This window comes from Pristiophorus japonicus, chromosome 2, assembly GCF_044704955.1.
Source record: "Pristiophorus japonicus isolate sPriJap1 chromosome 2, sPriJap1.hap1, whole genome shotgun sequence".
NCBI classification, from domain to species: domain Eukaryota; kingdom Metazoa; phylum Chordata; class Chondrichthyes; family Pristiophoridae; genus Pristiophorus; species Pristiophorus japonicus.
The window spans coordinates 93,181,759-93,203,809 of NC_091978.1; the positions used below are offsets into that span (position 1 = coordinate 93,181,759).

General features: G+C 42.3%; 1 protein-coding gene across 2 annotated transcripts in view; it reads right to left on the reverse strand.

The window, feature by feature from the left end:
- Positions 1 to 16,616, reverse strand: part of npr2 (natriuretic peptide receptor 2) — a 255,740-nt gene extending 239,124 nt beyond the window's left edge. For both annotated transcript variants that reach the window (XM_070868404.1, XM_070868405.1), the window contains exons 1-3: positions 15,494 to 16,616; positions 14,064 to 14,263; positions 13,123 to 13,236 (exon numbers count right to left, since the gene is read on the reverse strand). In XM_070868404.1, the coding sequence (XP_070724505.1) occupies positions 13,123 to 13,236; positions 14,064 to 14,263; positions 15,494 to 16,193 (1,014 nt within the window). In that variant the 5' untranslated portion in view covers positions 16,194 to 16,616. The remainder of the gene's footprint in view (positions 1 to 13,122; positions 13,237 to 14,063; positions 14,264 to 15,493) is intronic.
- Between the last annotated feature and the right edge of the window lie 5,435 nt (positions 16,617 to 22,051).

The following is a 22,051-nucleotide window of genomic DNA, read 5'->3' on the forward strand; positions in this document are numbered from 1 at the left end:
ACAAAATGTTCCTCTTTGGGTAGCCGACAGATGGGCCATTTGGATGCCCCATGGGTACTCCTGGCTCAGGTTTTGCTCCCTGGCAAGCCCTTGGGTGGGATTAGGGTTGGAGGAGGAAACAAGAATGTGGCTGCAGGCTGCCGAGAGCTGTGGCTGTGTACTTGGATGCCGAAATTGGGTCCTTTAAATCTATGATGGAGAGTAAGTAACAGCCAGAAGACCATGAGACTTTAAGATCATCGGCAGGAGGGGGTGAAGAGAGCTGTGGGTGGAAATAGGAAAATTAGACTTGCCGGCTCGAATTTCAGGGTGCTCCCAGGATCCCTGCAAACCATCTAGTTCATGGGTTCTCGTGCAAACCAGATTTATTTGGTTTTCCTTCCTCTGGGATGCCCAAAGTGTAAGCAGACAGGGATCTGAGGTTATTTTCCACTGTCATAAATTTTGGGTACAACCAGGAAATTCTGGGTCATTTTAGTGAGGGCAGAGATTTGACATAATGGGGGGGATTTTGACCCCCCAAAACAGGTGGGTTGGGGTCCAGTGGGAGACTAAACGTGTTACAAACATGAATCACAACCCCGACCCGCTCACTTCCGGTGGTAATGGAGGAGGGATGGGGATGGGCTCACAACCTGTTCTCAGGAGGCTGGTTGGCACTGTAAATGTTATAATGAGGCTGGAAGCTTTGGGATTTAACCTGCTTGGTTGGGGATCGGATACCCCGATCGGGGGTCAAACCCCGCCCCTCCCTTCCCCCACCGGGGTCGGGCCTCGCATGTACCTGTGGCTGCGGCCTCTTCTCCAGCCTTCCCTGTCCGACGAGAAACTAGCCTGTCATTCAGGCTGACTACTGGGTGGGGAACATGTCCGTGACATCACACGCATGAAAATTGCACAGCGTGTGGGGAATTCTGCACTCTACCACCACCACGGGTGGGTCCAAATGTCCAAATTATGGCCAAAGGGTTTCCATCCCTTTAGCCTCTTTGCTGCACCTGGAAACTTGCGGTTCCCCTGGCGCAGGGAGTTTGAAAATAAAGGTTGCAGTTTCCTTGGATGCAATATAAACCGCAAGTGTTCGTGTCAACTGAGGCAACCAAAGTTGAGCCACGCCAGTGAAGTAGGATTTTTTTTGTGCTTGTTGGCCAGTGTGGACCTTCCCTAGGGGGAAGCATTGGGGGGAAGGATAGCCACCAGCCACATGAAAGGATACTGCAACTTGCTTGTGCCCAGTTTTAAAGGGGCACTGTTTGCTTTAGACTCTGCCCTGAGGGAAATTACTGGTGCTGAACTCTTGCCCTCGGGTTACACAACCAGTCTCTAAGGATATTGCATAAGAATGGTTTATTTTTGGAAATCATGCAACAGAAGGGAATTGCTGTACGTGTTTACATGGGCAGCAGATCGGGAGGTCAGCTGCATCAGAGGCAGAAAGTAAACAAAGAAGTAAAAAGAAATTGAAGTTTGACGTCACAACTAAGTAGGTAAGTGATTGACTGGTGGATCGGTGAGTATTTTATCTTTTTCTTTTTCTTATCTTATCAGTAGGTAACCTGTGGCATTGTTGCCAAATTAAGTTAATTTAAGGGTTAAATCATGGCAGGAGAGCCCAGACCCGTGTCATGCTCCTCCTGTCCCTGACTACTATGTGTGCAGGAAGTGTATCCAGCTGCAGCTCCTGACAGACCGCATTGCGGCACTGGAGTTGCGCTTGGATTCACTCTGGAGCATCCGCGATGCTGAGGATGTCATGAATAGCATGTTTAGTGAGTTGGTCACACCACAGGTAAAGGTTACACAGGCAGATAGGGAATGGGTGACCAGCAGGAAGAGCAGTGGAAGGAAGGTAGTGCAGGGATCTCCTGCGGTCATCTCCCTCCAAAACAGATATATCGTTTTGGGTACTATTGGGGGAGATGGCCCATCAGGGGAAGGCAGCAGCAGCCAAGTTCATGGCACAGGAGGGCAGGAAAAAGAGTGGGAGAGCTATAGTGGTAGGACATTCTATTTTAAGGGTGATAGATAGGAGATTCTGCAGCTGTAATCAAGACTCCAGGATGGTATGTTGCCTCCCTGGTGCAAGGGTCAAGGATGTCTCGGAGCGGCTGCAGGGCATTCTGGAGGGGTTGGGTGAACAGCCAGTTGTCGTGGTGCATTTAGGTACCAATGATATAGGTAAAAAAACTATATCGTTGGTACTTATATGCATGAAGGGATGAGGTCCTACAAGCTGCATTTCGGGAGCTAGGAGTTAAATTAAAAAGTAGGACCTCAAAGGAAGTAATCTCAGGATTGCTACCAGTGCCACATGCTAGTCAGAGTAGAAATAGTAGGATAGTTAAGATGAATATGTGGCTTGAGAGGAAGCTTGCAGGGAACATAAAACTAACAGCAAAAGCTTCTATAGATATGTGAAGAGAAAAAGATTAGTGAAGACAAAAGTAGGTCCCTTGCAGTCAGAATCAGGTGAATTTATAATGGGGAACAAAGAAATGGCAGACCAATTGAACAACTACTTTGTTTCTGTCTTCACGAAGGAAGACACAAATAACCTCCCAAAAATACTAGGGGATCGAGGGTCTAGCAAGAAGGGGGAACTGAGGGAAATCCTTATTAGTCAGGAAATGGTGTTAGAGAAATTGAAGGAACTGATGGCCAATAAATCCCCAGAGTCTAATAGTCTGCATCCCAGAGTACTTAAGGAAGTGGCCCTAGAAATAGTGGATGCATTGGTGATCATTTTCCAACATTCTATAGACCCTGGATCAGTTCCTATGGATTAGAGGGTAGCTAATGTAACCCCACTTTTTAAAAAAGGAGAGAGAGAACACAGGGAATTATAGACCGGTTAGCCTGACATTGGTGATGGGGAAAATGTTGGAATCAATTATAGCAGCGCATTTGGAAAGCAGTGACAGGATCGGTCCAAGTCAGCATGGATTCATGAAAGGGAAATTATGCTTGACAAATCTTCGAGAATTTTTTGAGAATGTAACTAGTAGAGTGGACAAGGGAGAACCAGTGGATTCAGTGTATTTGGACTTTCAAAAGGCATTTGACAAGGTCCCACACAAAAGATTAGTGTGCAAAATTAAAGCACATGGTATTGGGGGTAATGTATTGACGTGACGAGAGAACTGGTTGGCAGACAGGATGCAAAGAGTAGGAATAAACGGGTCCTTTTCAGAATGGCAGGCAGTGACTAGTGGAGTACCGCAAGGTTCAGTGCTGGGACCTCAGCTATTTATAATATACATTAATGATTTAGACGAAGGAATTGCATGTAATATCTCCAAGTTTGCAGATGACACTAAGCTGGGTGGCGGTGTGAGCTGTGAGGAGGATGCTAAGAGGCTGCAAGGTGAATTGGACATGCTAGGTGAGTGGGCAAATGCATGGCAGATGCAATATAATGTAGATAAATGTGAAATTATCCACTTTGGTGGCAAAAACCGGAAGGCAGAATATTATCTGGATGGTGACAAATTAGGAAAAGGGGAGGTGCAACGAGACCTGGGTGTCATGGTACATCAGTCGTTGAAAGTTGGCATGTAGGTACAGCAGGCGGTGAAGAAGGCAAATGGCATGTTGGCCTTCATCGCGAGAGGATTTGAGTATAGGAGCAGGGAGGTCTTGCTGCAGTTGTACAGGGCCTTGGTGAGGCCACACCTTGAATATTGTGTACAGTTTTGGTCTCCTAATCTCAGGAAGGACATTTTTGCTATTGAGGGAGTGCAACGAAGGTTCACCAGACTGATTCCCGGGATGGCAAGAATGACATATGAAGAAAGACTGGATCGACTAGGCTTATCTTCACTGGAATTGAGAAGAATGATCGGGCATCTCATAGAAACATATAAAATTTTGACGCGATTGGATAGGTTAGATGCAGGAAGAATGTTCCCAATGTTGGGGAAGTCCAGAACCAGAGGTCACAGTCTAAGGATAAGGGGTAAGCCATTTAGGACCGAGATGAGGAGAAACCTCTTCACTCAGAGAATTGTGAACCTGTGGAATTCTCTACCACAGGAAGTTGTTGAGGCCAGTTTGTTAGATATATTCAAAAGGGAGTTAGATGTAGCCCTTACAGCTAAAGGCATTAAGGTATATGGAGAGAAAGCAGGAATGGGGTACTAAAGTTGCATGATCAACCATGATCATATTGAATGGTGGTGTAGGCTTGAAGGGCCGATTGGCCTACTCCTGCACCTATTTTCTATATTTCTAAGTTTCTATTCTACAAAGCTAGAGTCCTGTCCATCCAGCAGGCTTTAAGACCCATTTTCTGTATAGGTACTAGGAAGTTTGTATTAAGTGGTATTCCCACACTGCGATATGTGTATGCACTAGGCCGTGCAGCAGATCAGGCCTCCAGTCATCCTGGTTAACCCTTGCCACTGGATAAAGGCCTAGCTCTGTCAAGCCCATGTGGTGGCTGATGTACAATGGTCACCTTATGTTAAAAAAATCCACACACAGCCATCTTCCACTCCTTCAATTGGAGTTCAGGACTGAAATATCAGGTCCTTCAATGAAACATCTATGAACCCATGTGGAAGCAAGTCATCTTTGTTCGAGGGAGCACCTATGATGATGATGACGCATTAGAGTGTCAGGCTGAATGATCACGGCACAGACCCCGTGATCGCGGCGCCAATGTGGGGGGCTGAAGAAAAACTGCAAAATATTTTTTAACATGGCCGCCACCTCCCCTTTAACTAGCTTCCCACGAGTGGCCTGCAGCCCACTTCACGTCCCCTGAAGTGGCATCGCCCAGCACAGCTTCAGGAGGCACTCCCTAATTTTTGTTCTGGGGCGAAAATGGGGCACTGTGCATGGTGATTACATCGTGGGCGTTATGGGTTACCACCACTGCTGCTAAACTCCAGCGAAATTTAGCGGGAGGCGTTAGCAGCGCCATGCCCGGATGAAAAATCGCAGGCGCTAACAGAAAGTACAAGTGACCCGATTTTCTCGGCTTTTCAGACAAGAAGATTATAATGACAAAGCTTGTATTGGTTTCTGATGGTGCAATGAAAGGGTAAGTAGTAATCTTGAATCAGATGAATAGAAATTATAGCTGAGACGTATAGCTGGAAATGATTTCCAAAATAGGGTGGAGCAAGACCATGGAGGGATATTATAAAATGAGAGTAAGAACATTGTTGATTTTCTCGACATCAGGGCACCGGGCGGATATGGAGGTGATGGGTATGAGGGAATTGATGGGGAAGAGTATTCAAGTTGCAGAGTTCTGTGTTACTAAAAGTTGAATTTGTAAAAGATGGAGGTAAGGAGGCATATGTCAAATTAATCCTCGAGGTAATGAAAATGAAGTTGAAGGTTTGAGCAGTGAAAGAGGTGAAACAGGAACATAAATGAGTAATCTTGGTGGAAGAAGGTGATCCTGGCAACAGACTGAATATGGTACAGTGAGCATAGTTCAGAGTCAAGCAGCACACTGAAGTTGCACACCACCAGTTCAGCCCAAGTGAGCAGTCAGGAAGCATGAAAAAGTTGGCAACAGAGGCATGCAGTTGTCAGCAAGAACCAAACAGAATGGTTTCTATTTTCCCAATGTTAAGCTGCAGGGAGTTTTAATTCATCCATGACTGAGAATAGGCATCCATTGTAATTTTCTAAATGTTGGCTGGGTTCAGTTAGTATCACTCTAAACTTCTGTATAAGTAAGTTGTGGGTTCAAGCCACACTCCAGGACTTGAGCACATAATCTAGGTCCATACCTTTTTTCTGTCAGTCAGTTGAGATATTAAACAGAGGCATGTCTACCTGCTCAGTTGAACATAAAAGATCCCATGACACTATTCAAAGAAGAGCAGGCTAACATTTCTCCCTCAACCAACACCCAAAAAAATTCTAGATTTTCATTAATTTGCTGTACATGGGACCTTGCTGTCTACAATACTGGCTGCCATGTCTCATAGGAACATAGGAATTGCTAAATGAACAAAGACATCTAGTTTGCCTTCTAACACTTTGGTAGTCACATGAGACAACAATAATAGAGCTGTTAATGGAGATTTTTATTTTTGTCTACATAACAACAGTGATTGCATTTCATTAGTTGTGAAGCATATCGAGGGATCCTGAGGCTGTATGAAGATGCTTCATTTTTAGAGCCTCCTTGAAGGCCAGCAAATGAGTGCAATTAACGGAAACACGCAATGATGATTCATTTGATGGGGGCATGGCCAGTTTTGTGGGTGGGGCCGGCTTCTTGCCCAATGTTTTTTAATAAAGTGCGAAAGATCACAGAAATTCGATTTGCGCTGAACGCAATTAGTGCTGAATCTTTTGCTCTGATTGTGCCGATTTCAGGCGAAATGAGCCGAGAAAACCAATGTAAACTTCGTGTTTATCTGAACTATGAACTAATACTGTTGTTATACACTCTACCCCTGTTAATGCCTAACTTGTTTATACACTAACAAACACTTAATTAAACAATAATTTGAATTAATTAACTTTTAATTAACAGAAGCAGACTGTGCTGCACCTGTGGCCAAAGACCAATAAAGCTTTAGAGTGCAATTCCCAGCTGTCAACATTTGGGTTGTGCTGTGGGTTATGCATCACATCTGCGCACCAGAAGAAACATTTGCTGATGCGTGCTTACAGATGTGTGTGCAGCTCTGCACACTGGCCAATATGTTTTGAAGGTTTTCAGAACATGGGCAAAAGAGGAAACTTCTGACAATGCAGCACTATCAAAGTATTGCACTGAAGTATCAGCCTGGATTATGTGCTCAAATCAAATGGGGGGCTCAAACCCACAACCTTCTGATTTCAGAGGTTTATTTATTAATTCACGGGATGTGGGCATCGCTGACAAGGCCAACATTTATTGCCCATCCCTAATTGCCCTTGAGAAGGTGGTGCTGAGCTGCCTTCTTGAACCGCTGCAGTCCTTATGGTGAAGGTACTCTCACAGTTCTGTTAGGTAGGGAGTTCCAGGATTTTGACCCAGCAACAATGAAGGAACAGTGATATATTTTCCAAGTCTGGATGATGTGTGACTTTTAAGGGAAAGTGATGTTTCCATAGTTTCTCCAGGTGAGAGCATTACCAACTGAGTCAAGGTGACATTTAAAAACTAGTGACTATTTGGGAAATAAATGGAACAAGCAGTGAAGCTTTAACTTTCAATCCTAAACCACATTTCACTTAGAAAAAAAAGTGGTTTTCAGAAACTATAGGAAAATATCTGAAAACCTTTTTCATGTGGAATACAGTTAGCGTGAGCACAATAACTAGAAGTGGGAGGTTAGTAGCCTGACAAATTGTTCAACACAATTAATGATTTCCAATAGTGGTCTTTTTAAAGTAAACTAAAGAATGTAATTCTAAAAAGACAAAAGTTGCATGGTTGAGTTTATTTTACTAAGTGAACAGTCATGGCATCTAAAGTTACAAAAATACTATTTTGCTTTTCTATTAGCTAATTGTCACATGTCAGGGCCCCCAACAACAAATCATCTGTTATTTGTCTGCACAGAATTATGTCATAAGAACATAAGAAATAGAAGCAGGAGTAGACCACCTGGCCCCTCGAGCCTGCTCCACCATTTAATAAGATCATGGATGATCTGATCATGGACTCAGCTCCACTTCCCTGCCCGCTCCCCATAACCCTTTAAAAAATCTGTCTATCTTCACCTTAAATATTTTCAATGACCCAGCCTCCACAGTTCTCTGAGGCAGAGAATTCCACAGATTTACAATCCTCTGAGAGAAGAAATTTCTCCTCATCTCAGTTTTAAATGGGTGGCCCCTTATTCTAAGATTATGTCCCTTAGTTTTAGTTTCCCCTATGAGTAGAAATATCCTCACTGCATCCACCTTGTCGAGGCTCCTCATTATCTTATATGTTTCGATAAGATTATCTCTCATTGAACTCCAATGTGTATAGGCCCAACTTACTCAACCTATCTTCATAAGTCAATCAACCCCCTTATCTCCGGAATCAACCTAGTGAACCTTCTCTGAACTGTCACCAATGCAAGCATATCCTTCCTTAAATATAGAGACCAAAACTGTACGCAGTGCTCTAGGTGTGGCCTCATGAATACCCTGTATAGTTGTAGCAGAACTTCTCTGCTTTTATACTCTATCCCCCTTGCAATAAAGGTCAACATTCCATTTGCCTTCTTGATTACTTGCTGTAAGATCATAAGAATAGGAACAGGAATAGGCCATCTCCTCGCCCGCCCCCCATAACCCCTTATTCCCTTGTACCTGCAGGCTAACTTTTTGTGTTTCCTGCACAAGGACCCTCAGGTCCCTCTGTACTACAGTACTTTGCAATTTTTCTCCATTTAAATTATTATTTGCTTTCCTATTTTTTCTGCCAAAGTGGATAACCTCACATTTTCCCACATTATACTCCATCTGCCAAAAGTTTGCCCACTTGCTTAGCCTGTCTATATCCCTTTGCAGATTTGTTGTGTCCTCCTCATAATTTGCTTTCCCACCCATCTTTGTATCATCAGAAACTTGACTACATAACACTCGATCCCTTCATCCAAGTCATTAATACAGACTGGAAATAAATAGTTGAGGACCCAGCACCGATCCCTGCGGCACCCCACTAGTCACTGTTTGCCAAACGGAAAATGACCCATTTATCTCGACTCCCTGTTTTCTGTTAGGTAGCCAATCCTCTTTCCATGCTAATATATTACCCCCAACCTCATAGAAACATAGAAACATAGAAAATAAGTGCAGGAGTAGGCCATTCGGCCCTTCGAGCCTGCACCGCCATTCAATGAGTTCATGGCTGAACATGCAACTTCAGTACCCCATTCCTGCTTTATCGCCATACCCCTTGATCCCCCTAGTAGTAAGGACTACATCTAACTCCTTTTTGAATATATTTAGTGAATTGGCCTCAACAACTTTCTATGATAGAGAATTCCACAGGTTCTCTGGGTGAAGAAGTTTCTCCTCATCTCGGTCCTAAATGGCTTACCCCTTATCCTTAGAACTTTTGTCTTGTGCACTAACCTTTTATATGGCACCTTATCGATTGCCTTCTGGAAATCCAAATACACCACATCCACTGGTTCCCCCTATCCACCCTGTTCGTTACATCCTCAAAGAACTCCAGCAGATTTGTCAAACATGATTTCCCTTTCATAAAACCATGCTGACTCTGTTTGATTGATTGAATTATGCTTTTCCAAATGTCCCGCTACTGCTTCCTTAATAATGGACTCCAGCATTTTCTCAACGACAGATGTTAGGCCATCTGTTTGGCTTTTTGTCTGCCTCTTTTTTTAAATAGGGGCATTACATTTGCAGTTTTCCAATCTACTGGGAGTGCCCCAGAATCCAGCTAAATGTCACTGAAGGTGATTGGACTGCTCAATCCAGCAAAATCCAATATGAGTGGTAACAGGACAAACAATAGGTAACCACCACTGGAGAAAAATGTGTTTGTTCAAATGCAGATTATTTATCTTCCAATTGATTTATTGTTTACTTGTACTAAATAGTCAAAGGGCCCAAAATTGCCCCTCTTGATATGGTCTCTGGATGCTGGAAAGCAACGGCCATGGGGCAGCGCTGAATGGTCGCTAACTCGCCATGGAGGGGTCGTCATTATAAAATTTGCCCTACCTCAGGAGCAGAGTGGTGTCTGGAACCACTCCGCCCGTTTTCCCGCCGCAGCGTGCACGCGCCGACCCCATTCCGACTGGTGGGGACCCACTCGCATAATGCCCTCACGAAATTGCTTCTTACTCAAAATTGCCCCATGAGAGAGACCCTGCCGCTGGCCTGTGCCGCTGACAGCAAAAGCTGTCGGTGCACTCTGTATGAAATGGCAGCACGGCCGGCCTTAAAGGGGAGGGTTCACTGCTGCGACCGCCATGTTATTTTTTTTTGTCGGGCGACGGCCAGGTCGGCCCAACAATTATGCCCCCAGGTTTGGCTAGGCCATCAACAGGCAACCTGGCACCCCCTCTTGGGTGCCAGGCTGCTGGCCCAGACGAAACCCTCCCTGGTGGCCCAGTGGACCTAACTAAAACATCTGCAGGTTTTGCAGTGGCTCTCCCCTTTAACTGAAGGGGAGAGTGCGTTAACGCAGCATGGCATTGATGACTGATCAGGGCAGCAGACTCACTGCGAGGTCACTTATGCACCAAGGAGAAAAAAAAACGAAGTGCTGAATTTCTCCGGTATTTCCGCCCCATGGACTGCAGCAGAGAAAATCTTTTTAAAAAATGGTAAGTGTACCCCGTTTCGGGTGGACGGCAATTTCTACCACAATAGCCTGTACTTAATCCTTCAAAAGTTGCCAATTGCACACGTGCAGAAAGATAAGTCAGCTGTTCTCTGGAGAATGTGACTCAAAGCAGCTGAGCATAATTTTACTTTTGTAAGCTTTGATTCCACTTTCTTTAAACCTATGATAGTGATTCTAATTCTTTCACCTCTTTTGCAGCAATGATTATATCCAGGTATCTATTAGGGATGAGCTTAGAATGACGTTTTAAATCCAAATAAATCAACTGTTAAATTCACCTATGTTTATTCTAAAAATACTGTTTACAATGTTCATGTACGTAATATATTCATAAGATCCATTGTTTTAACAGTAGTATTAACCTATTTATTGTAATGGTGTTGACTTGTTTTGTGTTTATACACTACTATTTCTAACAGTAATTTATGGGCTTATAACTTTTGAAAAAATGTCTTGATATTTTTGTAGAAGCTGAATGTATACCCCGATTTTGTTACTTTTGAAAATGGTATCTGTTAAATGAAAAAAATACTTAATTTTTATCCAGATGTATAGAATTTACATACCTAATCTTGGTGCTGAATCTTTTAGCACTAATACTCTAAACAGTCCTTCACACATCAGTTATCCCATGTTTGTTGTTTTTTAATTTAAATTTATAAAATGTAATTATGACTGTAGCATAACACGACACACCATAGATTTAACTGACTGAAAACATGATTGGAAACAAGGATATTCCAGAGGAAGCAACAACAACATTTCAGGAAACACAAGATCAGGTATTCCAAATACTCAACTTTATATTGCTTCAAGTTTTGCAACAACGTTACCAATAAATGCAACCAATTGGTAAATAAAGCACATGACATTAGCTTCATTACATATACAGTCTACTTCCGGGTTAAAGGTGTGGAAACATCATCTGACCCAATACATTTGAAGTAGAATATTGCTTCTTTGTGTCTACGTGAAAAACTCTGCCACTAGGCACAATAAACTGCAGAGGTCAGCTGGAATGTCTGTTTGATAAACAAATAGCGCATCACACTAGCAGCACATGATTTACCTGCTAAACACCAGGGAGCCACAGTTAATGGGAATGACTAATAATATGAGCTCACTGGTTACTGTCGTAGTTGCGGTGGCAAATGTGGGATTACATGTTAGAGGTGGCTTAAGATTCCATTAGACATTGACTGGGAATGCAGAATAATAACATGTTGTAATACATTTGGATGGTCTAGATGACATCGTAATTTGAAAGAAGAAAATCTAAATGATTTCTTTAAAGTATTTGACAGTGAAATTGGATTATAGTTTTCAACTCACTTACTCCCTTGTGTTTGCCATTTAACATAATACAAAACATTTTGCATATTAGGTTATATTTGTTATTAAAGTTTATTATATTGGACATAACAATTGACTGAATGTGACATTTAGGCTGAAGAACCAGATGTCACATCACAGGTGTTATAGTTTAGTATTAACTGGCTACTTGAGCATTATATGTGATTGGCTGACAATTGGCTAATATTGAAATACAAAGCAGTAATTAGATTGAGGGGTTCTGAATGCAGTTTAATTCGTGAATATGAAGCTGTAGCAGTTTATATCATTAGAAACAAAGAATAGAAATTTTCTATTTCAAGCTGATTTACTGTTGCTAATGATATAAACTGCCAAAGCTTCATATTCATAATCAGATAAATGGTAATAAAGAAATGGGTGACATTGGACCCAAAGGCATATAAGGTCATGTGACTGCTTTCAATTTTTGCCGTTCACAGAAAGCAAACATTTGGTAGCAAAATATGTGAACTCAGTTTACTGAGACAAAACAATATTCAATCCCTTAATTAGGTCAGATGACGTCATGATCCAAATTAACTAAAGTAAATGTTCGTATTCTTTGGTGTGCATTGGGTTACATGCTCGCATAATGTGTAATTAAATGTTGTGTTGTAAATCATTGCATGAAATGAACACAGTCAGAGAAATAAAATGAATTTGAAGCTCTCTATGAAAATCAAAGTTAGAACACTCACACATTTACAAAAGTAGTCAATTTGCTGAAGTCAACACAAATCAATTCCCCACAACAATCTGAACGGAAAAGTAAGATCAGCATTTACAGTTGGGATTGGGTGCAGTCATGTTCATTTTTTACTTTATGCGTAATATAGAAGTACCAAAAAATACTAATCTGAATATTGTAGAAATGTAACAATAATAATTAGAAAATGTAATTTGGTTTGGGGCCAAAAATTATATGAATGCTACCCATGGATAAGGCCTTGAGTTGTTACTTGAATTGTCTTTAAGTCTGCAGATTTTGCTCTGTGTCTGCAACTTCCTATAGGAATCATCACTTCTGCAAGAGAAGTAAACATCTCGGTAAATGACTGACAGTGAGGTGGTTACAACGGGTCTCCGAGATCGACTTCTTTTTGAACCAACTATATATTTTTTATTTCCTAAAAGCAATACAGCAGTATTACACCGTCCTTTCAAGAAATCTGCTACCCAGGTCATTGGATCAAAGAAAAGTAAACTACAGTATCTCAAATGTGATAAACATCTGTGCTTAAATGAAACATGAAGCTCGTCCAATGTTTGCATTGCAGTGTGACTGTTACTCGGAGATGCCCTGTGTCAGATAACTGACAGCATCTAACCTATTTACTCCTTTAGGTACTCCCTTCAGTGCAAGAGAAATGAGTGGAGGGTCTCTCTATGTAAATGAACCATCTATCGTCTATCGATCTATCTGTGTGTCTATCTAATTAATTAATCGGGTCTGTGCCCAGTCACAGAGTTTCCAGTCCTGTATTCCAGCGGAGGCTTACCAGATCGTTGTCCAGGTCAGCACTCGACACATTTTTGGCTCTTCTCCGTAAATCTTCCTGAAACTTAAAATATTCCGGTTCTTCTGGGTGTCTGTAGGTAATGATCATCACCGACTGAAAAAGATAGAGTAGCGACAGCCCAATTAGTCTTGGTTCATTATACATTCTCGAGCAGGTCTCATGCAGTTTATGTGGGATGAAGAACTGAGTGCAAAGATTATGCCGCTGTGCGTTGTGGAGACTAAACGCGTTTCACAACCAACCTTTAAAACGCCATTCCACAAAGAACACAGAGCACAGAAACAACAGCCATAAAAACTAGGAATGTCAACACTGTGTGCAACGTTTAATGTAACTGACTCTTTTGGGGAGGTTTTCTAACAAAATATGATGGCTGGAGTTTTCTGAATTGCAACTAGCTTTCTTGTGTGGGTGTGAGGCCATTAAAGTGGCTCATTTGCCCGTGATTTAACAGTACCGTAAGAAAGCCCACAGCAAAGCGAAAGTGGACATTTTATTCAATACACTTTCATATTTCATTCTCACTTTTTTCTCTTGCTTGAGAGTGACAGATTTGTGTTAGGTACGTGTATCAAGGAATATAGATCAAAGGCGGATACATGGAGTTGAGGTACAGAACAGCTATGACGGTACAGTCTCGATGGGCTGAATGGCCTACTCATGTTCCTATGTTGACTTTTAAAGGCTACTATTACAATTATTATTATTAGTCGTTTACTGACAGGTAAAAGCAGACGGCAGCACCACTTCAAATAAATATGACACAACCTTTTACAAATCGCAGTTTTACAAACTACAAGACGGTCCTACCTGCCGGCACAAAGCCCCCTAATAGTAAAGCTAATTCTAGATACGTTTTTAAGTGCACAGACAAACTATCTCCGAGATGTTTTGAAATGGGTTGAAAGAAATGAGTGTACTTCGAAAGCCTCCTTGAGGACGGACTCGCTGCTGTGGTTCATTTGCCAGGGTTTGTAAGCCTCTGTGGGCGACTTCACTTTCAGACATTCTCCGAACACATCCACATAGAAAAAAGCATAGTCTCCCCCCGTCAGTCCCTCTTTTTGCGCGTAGAACATTATCTGACGGAAATCTTCGAAAGGAAAAAAGAAATACACAACTGGAAGAGAAGGGAAGAGACACTGTGTAAATCAAAGAGTCATTTTTGCACAGCAAAACCCCTTAATGGATCAATATTGATCTTTTCGCCCTTCACTAACAAACTAACACAACTAATATTAAGCAAAAATATTTTTCATACATATATTTTAGATCAGCTTTAAAAAAAAGTTAATGTTTTAGTATCAAAAAGGTACGCAGAGGTTGATATCGCGGCGGCTTGTGCACAAGCGCTATTTAATGGGCGAAGACCTGCTGCCTTTTAGTCGGTCTCTCACACGCTCCTGCGGGCAATGCGCTGCTTTCTATTCATGTGGGTGTTGTGTCTTTCACTATTTCATGTTGTAAATGAATTATGACGATCTGTAAAAACAGGCGACGGCACTTGTGTGTATCTACATTCATGATCCTAAACTCATAGATAATGTTGTCCTTTCTTCATGTCCAGTGCGATATTCACACCTGTCACAGTATGTAGGCACGCTCCCCAGAGTCGAAGAAGCGTACACATCAATGCTTTGGGGTCGATTTCGCACATTATTATGAATCGTCAGTTTCCACTTCAAAAGCTATCCAATAGTGTTGCAATTTACCCCGAAAGGCGAACTTCTTTACTGTTCTCACTGACAGTGCGGTGCCGACAGTTCTGGCTGGGCAGCTGTGTTACAGATGTGTTTTGTTACATCCTACATTGTGTCCTAGTATGCCATCATAACCGTTATTTGGTGTGGCATACCAAGAGCCAGACAGACGTTCTTTTAGCAGTGAGAGTGTCAGTGTTGTACTAAACCCTTTGCAACAATCTATCCCGTTAAATGCAGGGCCATTTCTTCCAATCCGAACCCCCGTTAATTCCGCTTTCTCTCTCACCGGCGGGAGAAAGAAGTTGTGACCGCAGTCAAAAAAAATATTGTTGAATCAGATTCAAATCGACCGCAACGAAAAAAAATGGAAAGAGGGTTGAAATCAAATAACGCAATAGGTTGCTTTTGTAAAATAATTTTAAAGACGCGGGAGACAGCTCGGTGAAGGGAGAAAATGCAACCTCAACTATTGGGATGGAGAATGTTACTTCATTTGCTGACTTCGCCCCTCTGGAGTCTGGGGAATAAGCCAGAACTGGGTAAGCGTTTTCGTATACACGATAGTGCGACGTTATCTCCTAAACAATACCAAACCACTTTACTAATACCACATTCATATGAGGGGTGGGGTCTGTAAATCCACTTACTCCGTGCATTCTGTTTAATAAATTGTATAATTTCTATAATAGCACTCTGGTCAAGTTCTTCCTTCACGACATTGTGGGCATGCACCGACAGGTTGGCGAACTCGAGTTCCATGGAGGTGAAAATCCCTTCGGTGACGAAGTAGAAAGGACGGTCGTCCGTCTTGATGTCCAGGTAAATCAGGGCCACCCTCGAGGTCCAGTTGAAGGTGTCTTGGATGTGGTTGACAAATTCGCCAAGCTTGCTATAGGCCGGTCCGGTCCGGATGGTGGTGTTGTACTCTCTCGTCTTGTTGGAGAATCCGAAAGCCGATGCCCCGGCTGTGACCAGGGGCAGCCGCCAGTAAGTGGCGAACCTGGCCACCGGGGCGGTGGCGTAGATACACCCGGGACCCACGAACACGTCGGGGTCGCTCTCCAGCTTTAGGTCCACGGCGTGGTAGGGGGCCAGGGAGTCGACGCAGCCGCCGTTCTCCTCGCTACTCTTGAACCTGTAGGTCAGGGCGGAATCCTTTAGCAGCTCCCCGTCCTTGTTAATCCTTTCGATGGCCATCTGGATGGCGGGTCCGACCCTGGGCCAAGCCCAGGCGTACTTGCTGTTGAGAGGCAGAACGATGGCGATGTTGATGGTTTCAGGGGGACTTTGCGATCGCCCCGTGCCGGAGGCAAAGTAGAGAAAAAGAAACAAACATGCCACCTTCATGGTTCATGGAAATGAGCAATATGTTGGAATGAAACCTAACGAGTTCCCTTTAAAATCTTTTCGACGCAGGCATCTGGAAGGGAGGGGGGAAAAGTGCTAAACTGTAACTGAGGAAGGTTGCTGAAATTGACCAGAGTAGTGAAATTGATGAGGAGCAGTAAAAGCATGTGCTTTCTCTTTTTCTTTCCTTCTTGTTTTCCTCACTTAGTCGTCAGCAGCTATAATTACTTCTCCCGGTTCAGACCGCGCTCACCAGGTTTGTCCTGGTCTTCATTCCCCTGCTCCGCGCTGTCCCGTCTGGGTGACATTTGACCAGACCTGCTCCATTCATATTTTTTTTTGCTCGTCTCTCGAACCACATCGATCGTTTAAGAAAAAAAAAACCTCCCAGCCTCAGTCATTACCATAGCGGGCCTCCACTTGGTGTGATCAGCCCTTTCTCAGCACGTCAGCGAGAGGCAACACGTTTCACACAACCAGGACTAAAGCGCCATCTGCCAGAGCAAAGCGCCACCGACACCGGCTCGCCGCATTCTCCCCACTCACAGCACCGGAATCAGATAGTAGCGCGCCGACCTTATAAAATGACAGCACAATAACGAATTAATAACGAGATCGCTGTCAGAGGTAAACGTGTGTATTGCCGGTTTGGCAATTGTTCCGTATTTCTCCCCGTTTTATTTAGAGCCTCCCGAGGATTTCAAAATATTCATTTCTATAGAGAGGTTCGGAGGAACGCACACTTTCTGGAACTTGAAGCTGGATTGTAACGATTGACACCATTCCTTATGGTATTTAAGGAAGGGAATTTAACACCATTCGGCTTTGTAGGACTGTTGCTGCCGGTTAGGTGGCCCAGTGCTTTGGTAGGGCCCAGCACCAAACAGCTGCCATATCAATAAAACAAGGTACCGAGCTCAGCTGATGCAAAATGTAACTAGTGGCTAAACTTTTTTAAATGAACTTCTTACTTACAACGTATTTGTAATTCTAAGACGGTAAGCATTCGGCGTTGTTTGTTTTAAGGATACCTGCCCCTTTTTTCAGACTCACCAAGACTAGGATGAATACTCAGTCTAACCTTTACTAGAATCGGGATTTTTTTTCCATCTCAAGCTGGTCTTGAAATAGTTCAAGCCCAGGGAATAAAAGGAAGGAGAAATATATAGTGGTGATACTGGATACATCAGATCTGCTTGTGTTTTAAAAGGTTCACTGCAATCAATGATTAGCAGAAGCAAATGCTGTGCGGACAATTTGGAGTCGGCAGAAGCTGAGCAGAATGAACTTCTGTAGTTTGCATCCTACACTAACCAAACCGATATATCGATTTAAAATTAGATTTAGTCATTAACGGGAACGCGATATTCAGTATGACACCTGCCGCATTTTTAAGGACAGACTTGACATTTTGTTTGGGTCATTTACGCAATGAACACGGGATGTAAGACTCATACCGGGAAATCCAGATAGCGAGAGTAGGAGAAAGGAATAATAGTGAGAAGCTTCACCTTAAAGTACAAGAAACGACGGTTTAACTTATAGGCTGCGCCCACCGTGAACAATCTCGAAAGTTTCAATGCTTATTCTACTATTTGGCCGAAATCTGGCTTCATTCGGTTTTCGACACGCTGCAGAAGTTGTTGGCGAAAGTGCGCGTTTAGTTTTCTCTCAAACCTATCTCAACATTTAGTGTCCACAATAAGACCAATTGGACCGAACGGATTTGTTTTGCTAGGTTTCTGTATACATTGTAGCTTTAGTCAGCTTCCCTTTCCAGCAGCTGTTTTCATTTCGTTGTGAAAATAAAGAAACTGCCTCCAACCCCTCGAGATGATGCATATCTGCTCTCTTCTCTCAAACCCACGACAATAAACAACACCGATTCTGTAAAAGGGATTGCTTTTCATTTGCACAAAGCGGCCAGAAACATGCGAATAGACTATCGCTGCTGTACAAAGGTCACTTTGAAGATGGACGTTAGGTGTGACATGGATTGACGCTCAGCCCTCACAATGAAGTCAATAAAGAATGAATAGCATTGGGAATACTGGCAGAATCTGACTGTTACCCAATTATTAGTGCCTCCCAGTTGGAACTGATCAATTTACGAATATCATAGTAAAGATCATCTCTCAATATTAATTATATTGAATTTTGTTAAATTAGATTTTCTCATTTTATTTATCAATTGGTGGAATATGTTTTCTTTATTTAACAAAGGAATGGAATCAATAATGCAAGGGGTTATAATCTAGTTGCTTTTCCTTGGGTTGGTAATTGGTTGGGGTGTAGGAGACAGAACGGGAGTGTACTCCGATTGGCCGATGTGGTAGATAGTGTTCCCCAGAGATCAATAACTTGAGTGAAAGAATAGAGAGTTGTATATCCGAATTTACAGATGAAACAAATGTTTTGAGCACAGTAAATTGTGTAGATGTTTGGGAAGTTACAATGAGACATCGACAGATTAAGTGAGTGGGCAAAACTGTGGCAGATTGGGGTCAATGTAATGAAGTGTGAGATCATCCATTTTGGATCTGATCAAGATAAATTCGAATATTGTCCTAATGCTGAGAGATTAGGGACTATGGAGGAGCAGAGAGATTGGGATATATTCATGCACAAATCACTGAAAGCGAGTGCACAGGTAGAACAATTAATCAAAAAGACTAATGAACTGTTGTCCTTTACCTCAAAGGAGCTGGAATACAAATGGGAGAAAGTTATGCTTGAGTTGAACAGAGCGGTGGTCAAAGCCCATCTAATTTAGTTTTGGGTACCACACCTCAGGAAGATTATATTGGCCTTGGAGTGGGTGCAGCGCAGATTCATCAGAACCATACCTAGACATAGAAGGCTAAATTGTGAGGTCAGGATGTGTAAATTTGGCTTGTATTCCCTTGAGTCTAAAAGGTTGAGGGATGATCTAATTGAGGTGTTTAACGTGTTAAAGGGCTCAATGGGGTAGATACCGAGAACATACTTCCTCTGGTGGGGCCATACCAGAATAAGGGGGCACAATCTTACAATTACAGCTAAGCCATTCAGGAGTGAAATCAGGAAGCACTTTTCAACACAAAGCCCAGTGGAAGTTTGGAATTCTCTCCCGCACAAGGCTGTGGATGTTGGGTTAATTCAAACTTCAAGACTGAGGTAAAGGGTTTTAAGAGCTATAGAGCAAAGGCAGGTAAATGAAGTTGAGTTGCAGATCAGTTATGATCTAATTGATGGCGGGACAGGCTTGAGGGGTTGAATGGCCCACGCCTGTTCCTGTATACCTCATAAATCAGAATTAGGTTGCAGCTCAGAATGATGGAAATGTTTTATCTCTTGCCATTTGAATGGATCCAATACATATAACATTCAAACATTGTTGATGTTCAGTGTACACGCACACATATTGATATAATGAACAAGTGGAGGGAGAGAGAGAACCACCCACTGGAAGTACAAAAAAGCAGATCAATTAGTTTTGCTCGAACTCAATTGTATTTACGCAAAACGGTTTGCAGATTTCATTGCTTCAACAATTATGGCAAAATGCGCACCTCGCAAAAAGCAGTCTGAAGTAGGATTCGGGAAGTTGCTAGTTTAAAAGTGCAGCGATTTGAACAGTGTAGTATTATGTTGTGTTCGCCAGATTATCGGCTGTGAATCCTTCATAACTATGTCTCTGTAAGTACTGAAGGAGTTTTCTGCCCAGATGTAAATCATCATGTTTATTAACTTGGATCTTCTAACAGAGAGACTTCGGCATTCACAAAAATTCTACTTGCGCTGTTCACAATACAGCTCATGTTTAGTTATTTTTTCATCGTCTACACATTGGTCGCTAATTTTAATATTTTTTAAATACTGTTTTTATCGACATAAAGCAATAGAGTTACATGCGTGAGGAATTCTGCTTCCTGTCAGTTTTTTTTGTGATAATGTCAACGGTGTTGTAAATATTAGAAAAACAGACATGGCACGCACTGTAAATAATGCCAGGTAGTACAAAGTTAATATAACATTTGAAAGGTCATACCGAGTGATTTATGACAAGAGAATCAAATCTAGCATCACAGTCACAACCAGCAACAACCTGAGGATTCTTGTCCCTGAATGCAACCACAGTGAATGAAATGACAAACTTTTATGAACAGGATTTTACCTCTAAACTATTGCAAGTCGGGTTGCTGTTTATTTTTAGAATATCGTGATTTATTCACAGTGTCCATTTAGCGACTGGTCACCACAGCCTCTAACGCAGGATATTTGAAAATAATTGCAGCCTTTCCTATTTCCTTTCGGATTGTTTTTTCACTTTTTCAGGCCTAGTCTGCCATCTGCTGGCCAGCAACAATTTTGTTTCCCTAAGGTTAACGTAGCGGCCAAGTTATTTACTTCAGTTCGTGTAAAGCAGAAAACAAGTGTAGTGCTTGTAATTATTTATTCGGATCTCGGTAATATCGGAAGTGAAAATGTTTTTCATATTGTCTCCATTTTTCTCACTCAATGAACTACTGACGTACTTATCGAATTAAAATATCTTTGTAAATTATCCTCAGTTGTCCAAACCACATTTTACTGATCATTAGTGCCCCCTTACGGTTAATGTGAATTACAAGTCAACCGAAATGTCCACATCTTAAAAATGTTTCAAATTTAGTCCCATTATTCTGATGAATAGGTTACCCGGGTGTTGCTGCAATAATGAGTCACTAGCAAAATATTACATCTGTAAATTGACGCACTATGTATATTGTATATCGAGTGATTCATATATATATACTCTATAGAGAGAGTAAATCATATAGAGAGAGTAATTCTTGCAGAAATAATTGGCCAAGACATTTGAATCAGAACTGTTACAATTTTTAAGTTTATAGTGTTTCAGCCGAATCAGTCAATAATATGATTTGATATAATCGCTAAACTGGGGTATTTTGAAACATACCAAGGGCTAGAAATTCACCAAGTTTGTGCCCGTTTTAGTGCCATTTTTGAGTGAAAAAAATGTGATTTTTGGCGCTAAAAATGTTATCACCATTTTGCAGATTTCGCCAGTGGTTTATTGCCGGCCATAAAAATTAAGATCCGCGTTTTTTTTGCCATTTTTATGATGTCAATCGTCGTGCAACGCTCTGCTAGCGCCGTTTTTGCAAAATTCGCCGATATCACGATTTTTACTCTGGCGAAAAAACCCACCCAAAAAAATCAAGTCTTACCAGGTCGGACTCACGACACACCTGCCACTAACGGTGCCATCTTGAAAAACAGAGCAAGAGTTCAGTGCATAAAAGGATTTGGAGGGAAGACTACGTTTTACAGATTGAGCTTTTGTGAGTTTATACTTCATTTTTAAGGATATTTAAGGACATTTAAAAGACTAGGGCCTATGCTATCTCTGTCATTATTGCTGACTGCTTTTTCTATGCAGCATAGAGCTGGAAGAAGGCTTATTCAACAGCATTATGAGTGTAATCAAAGAGCTCACAGACGTATGGGGAGGAGGCCTTACCCCCAATGAGTTTACAGGGAACAGTGCTCATACCTGCAGCTGTCTGAGGCACAGTGCATTAGAAGGCTGCACTTTCGAAAAGAGGTCACAGAGATATGCCAGCTGATAAAGGCAGACCTACAGCCTACCAGCGGGAACAGGACTGCACTGCCCATCAAGGTGAAGGTGACTGTGGCACCTGCCTTCTATGTCTCCGGCTCCTTTCAGGCATCAGCAGGGGACATATGCTGCATCTCGCAGCATATTACACATCACTGCATTCACCAGGTGACTGCACTGTATGCATGCAGGATAGAAACATAGAAACATAGAAAATAGGTGCAGGAGTAAGCCATTTGGCCCTTCGAGCCTG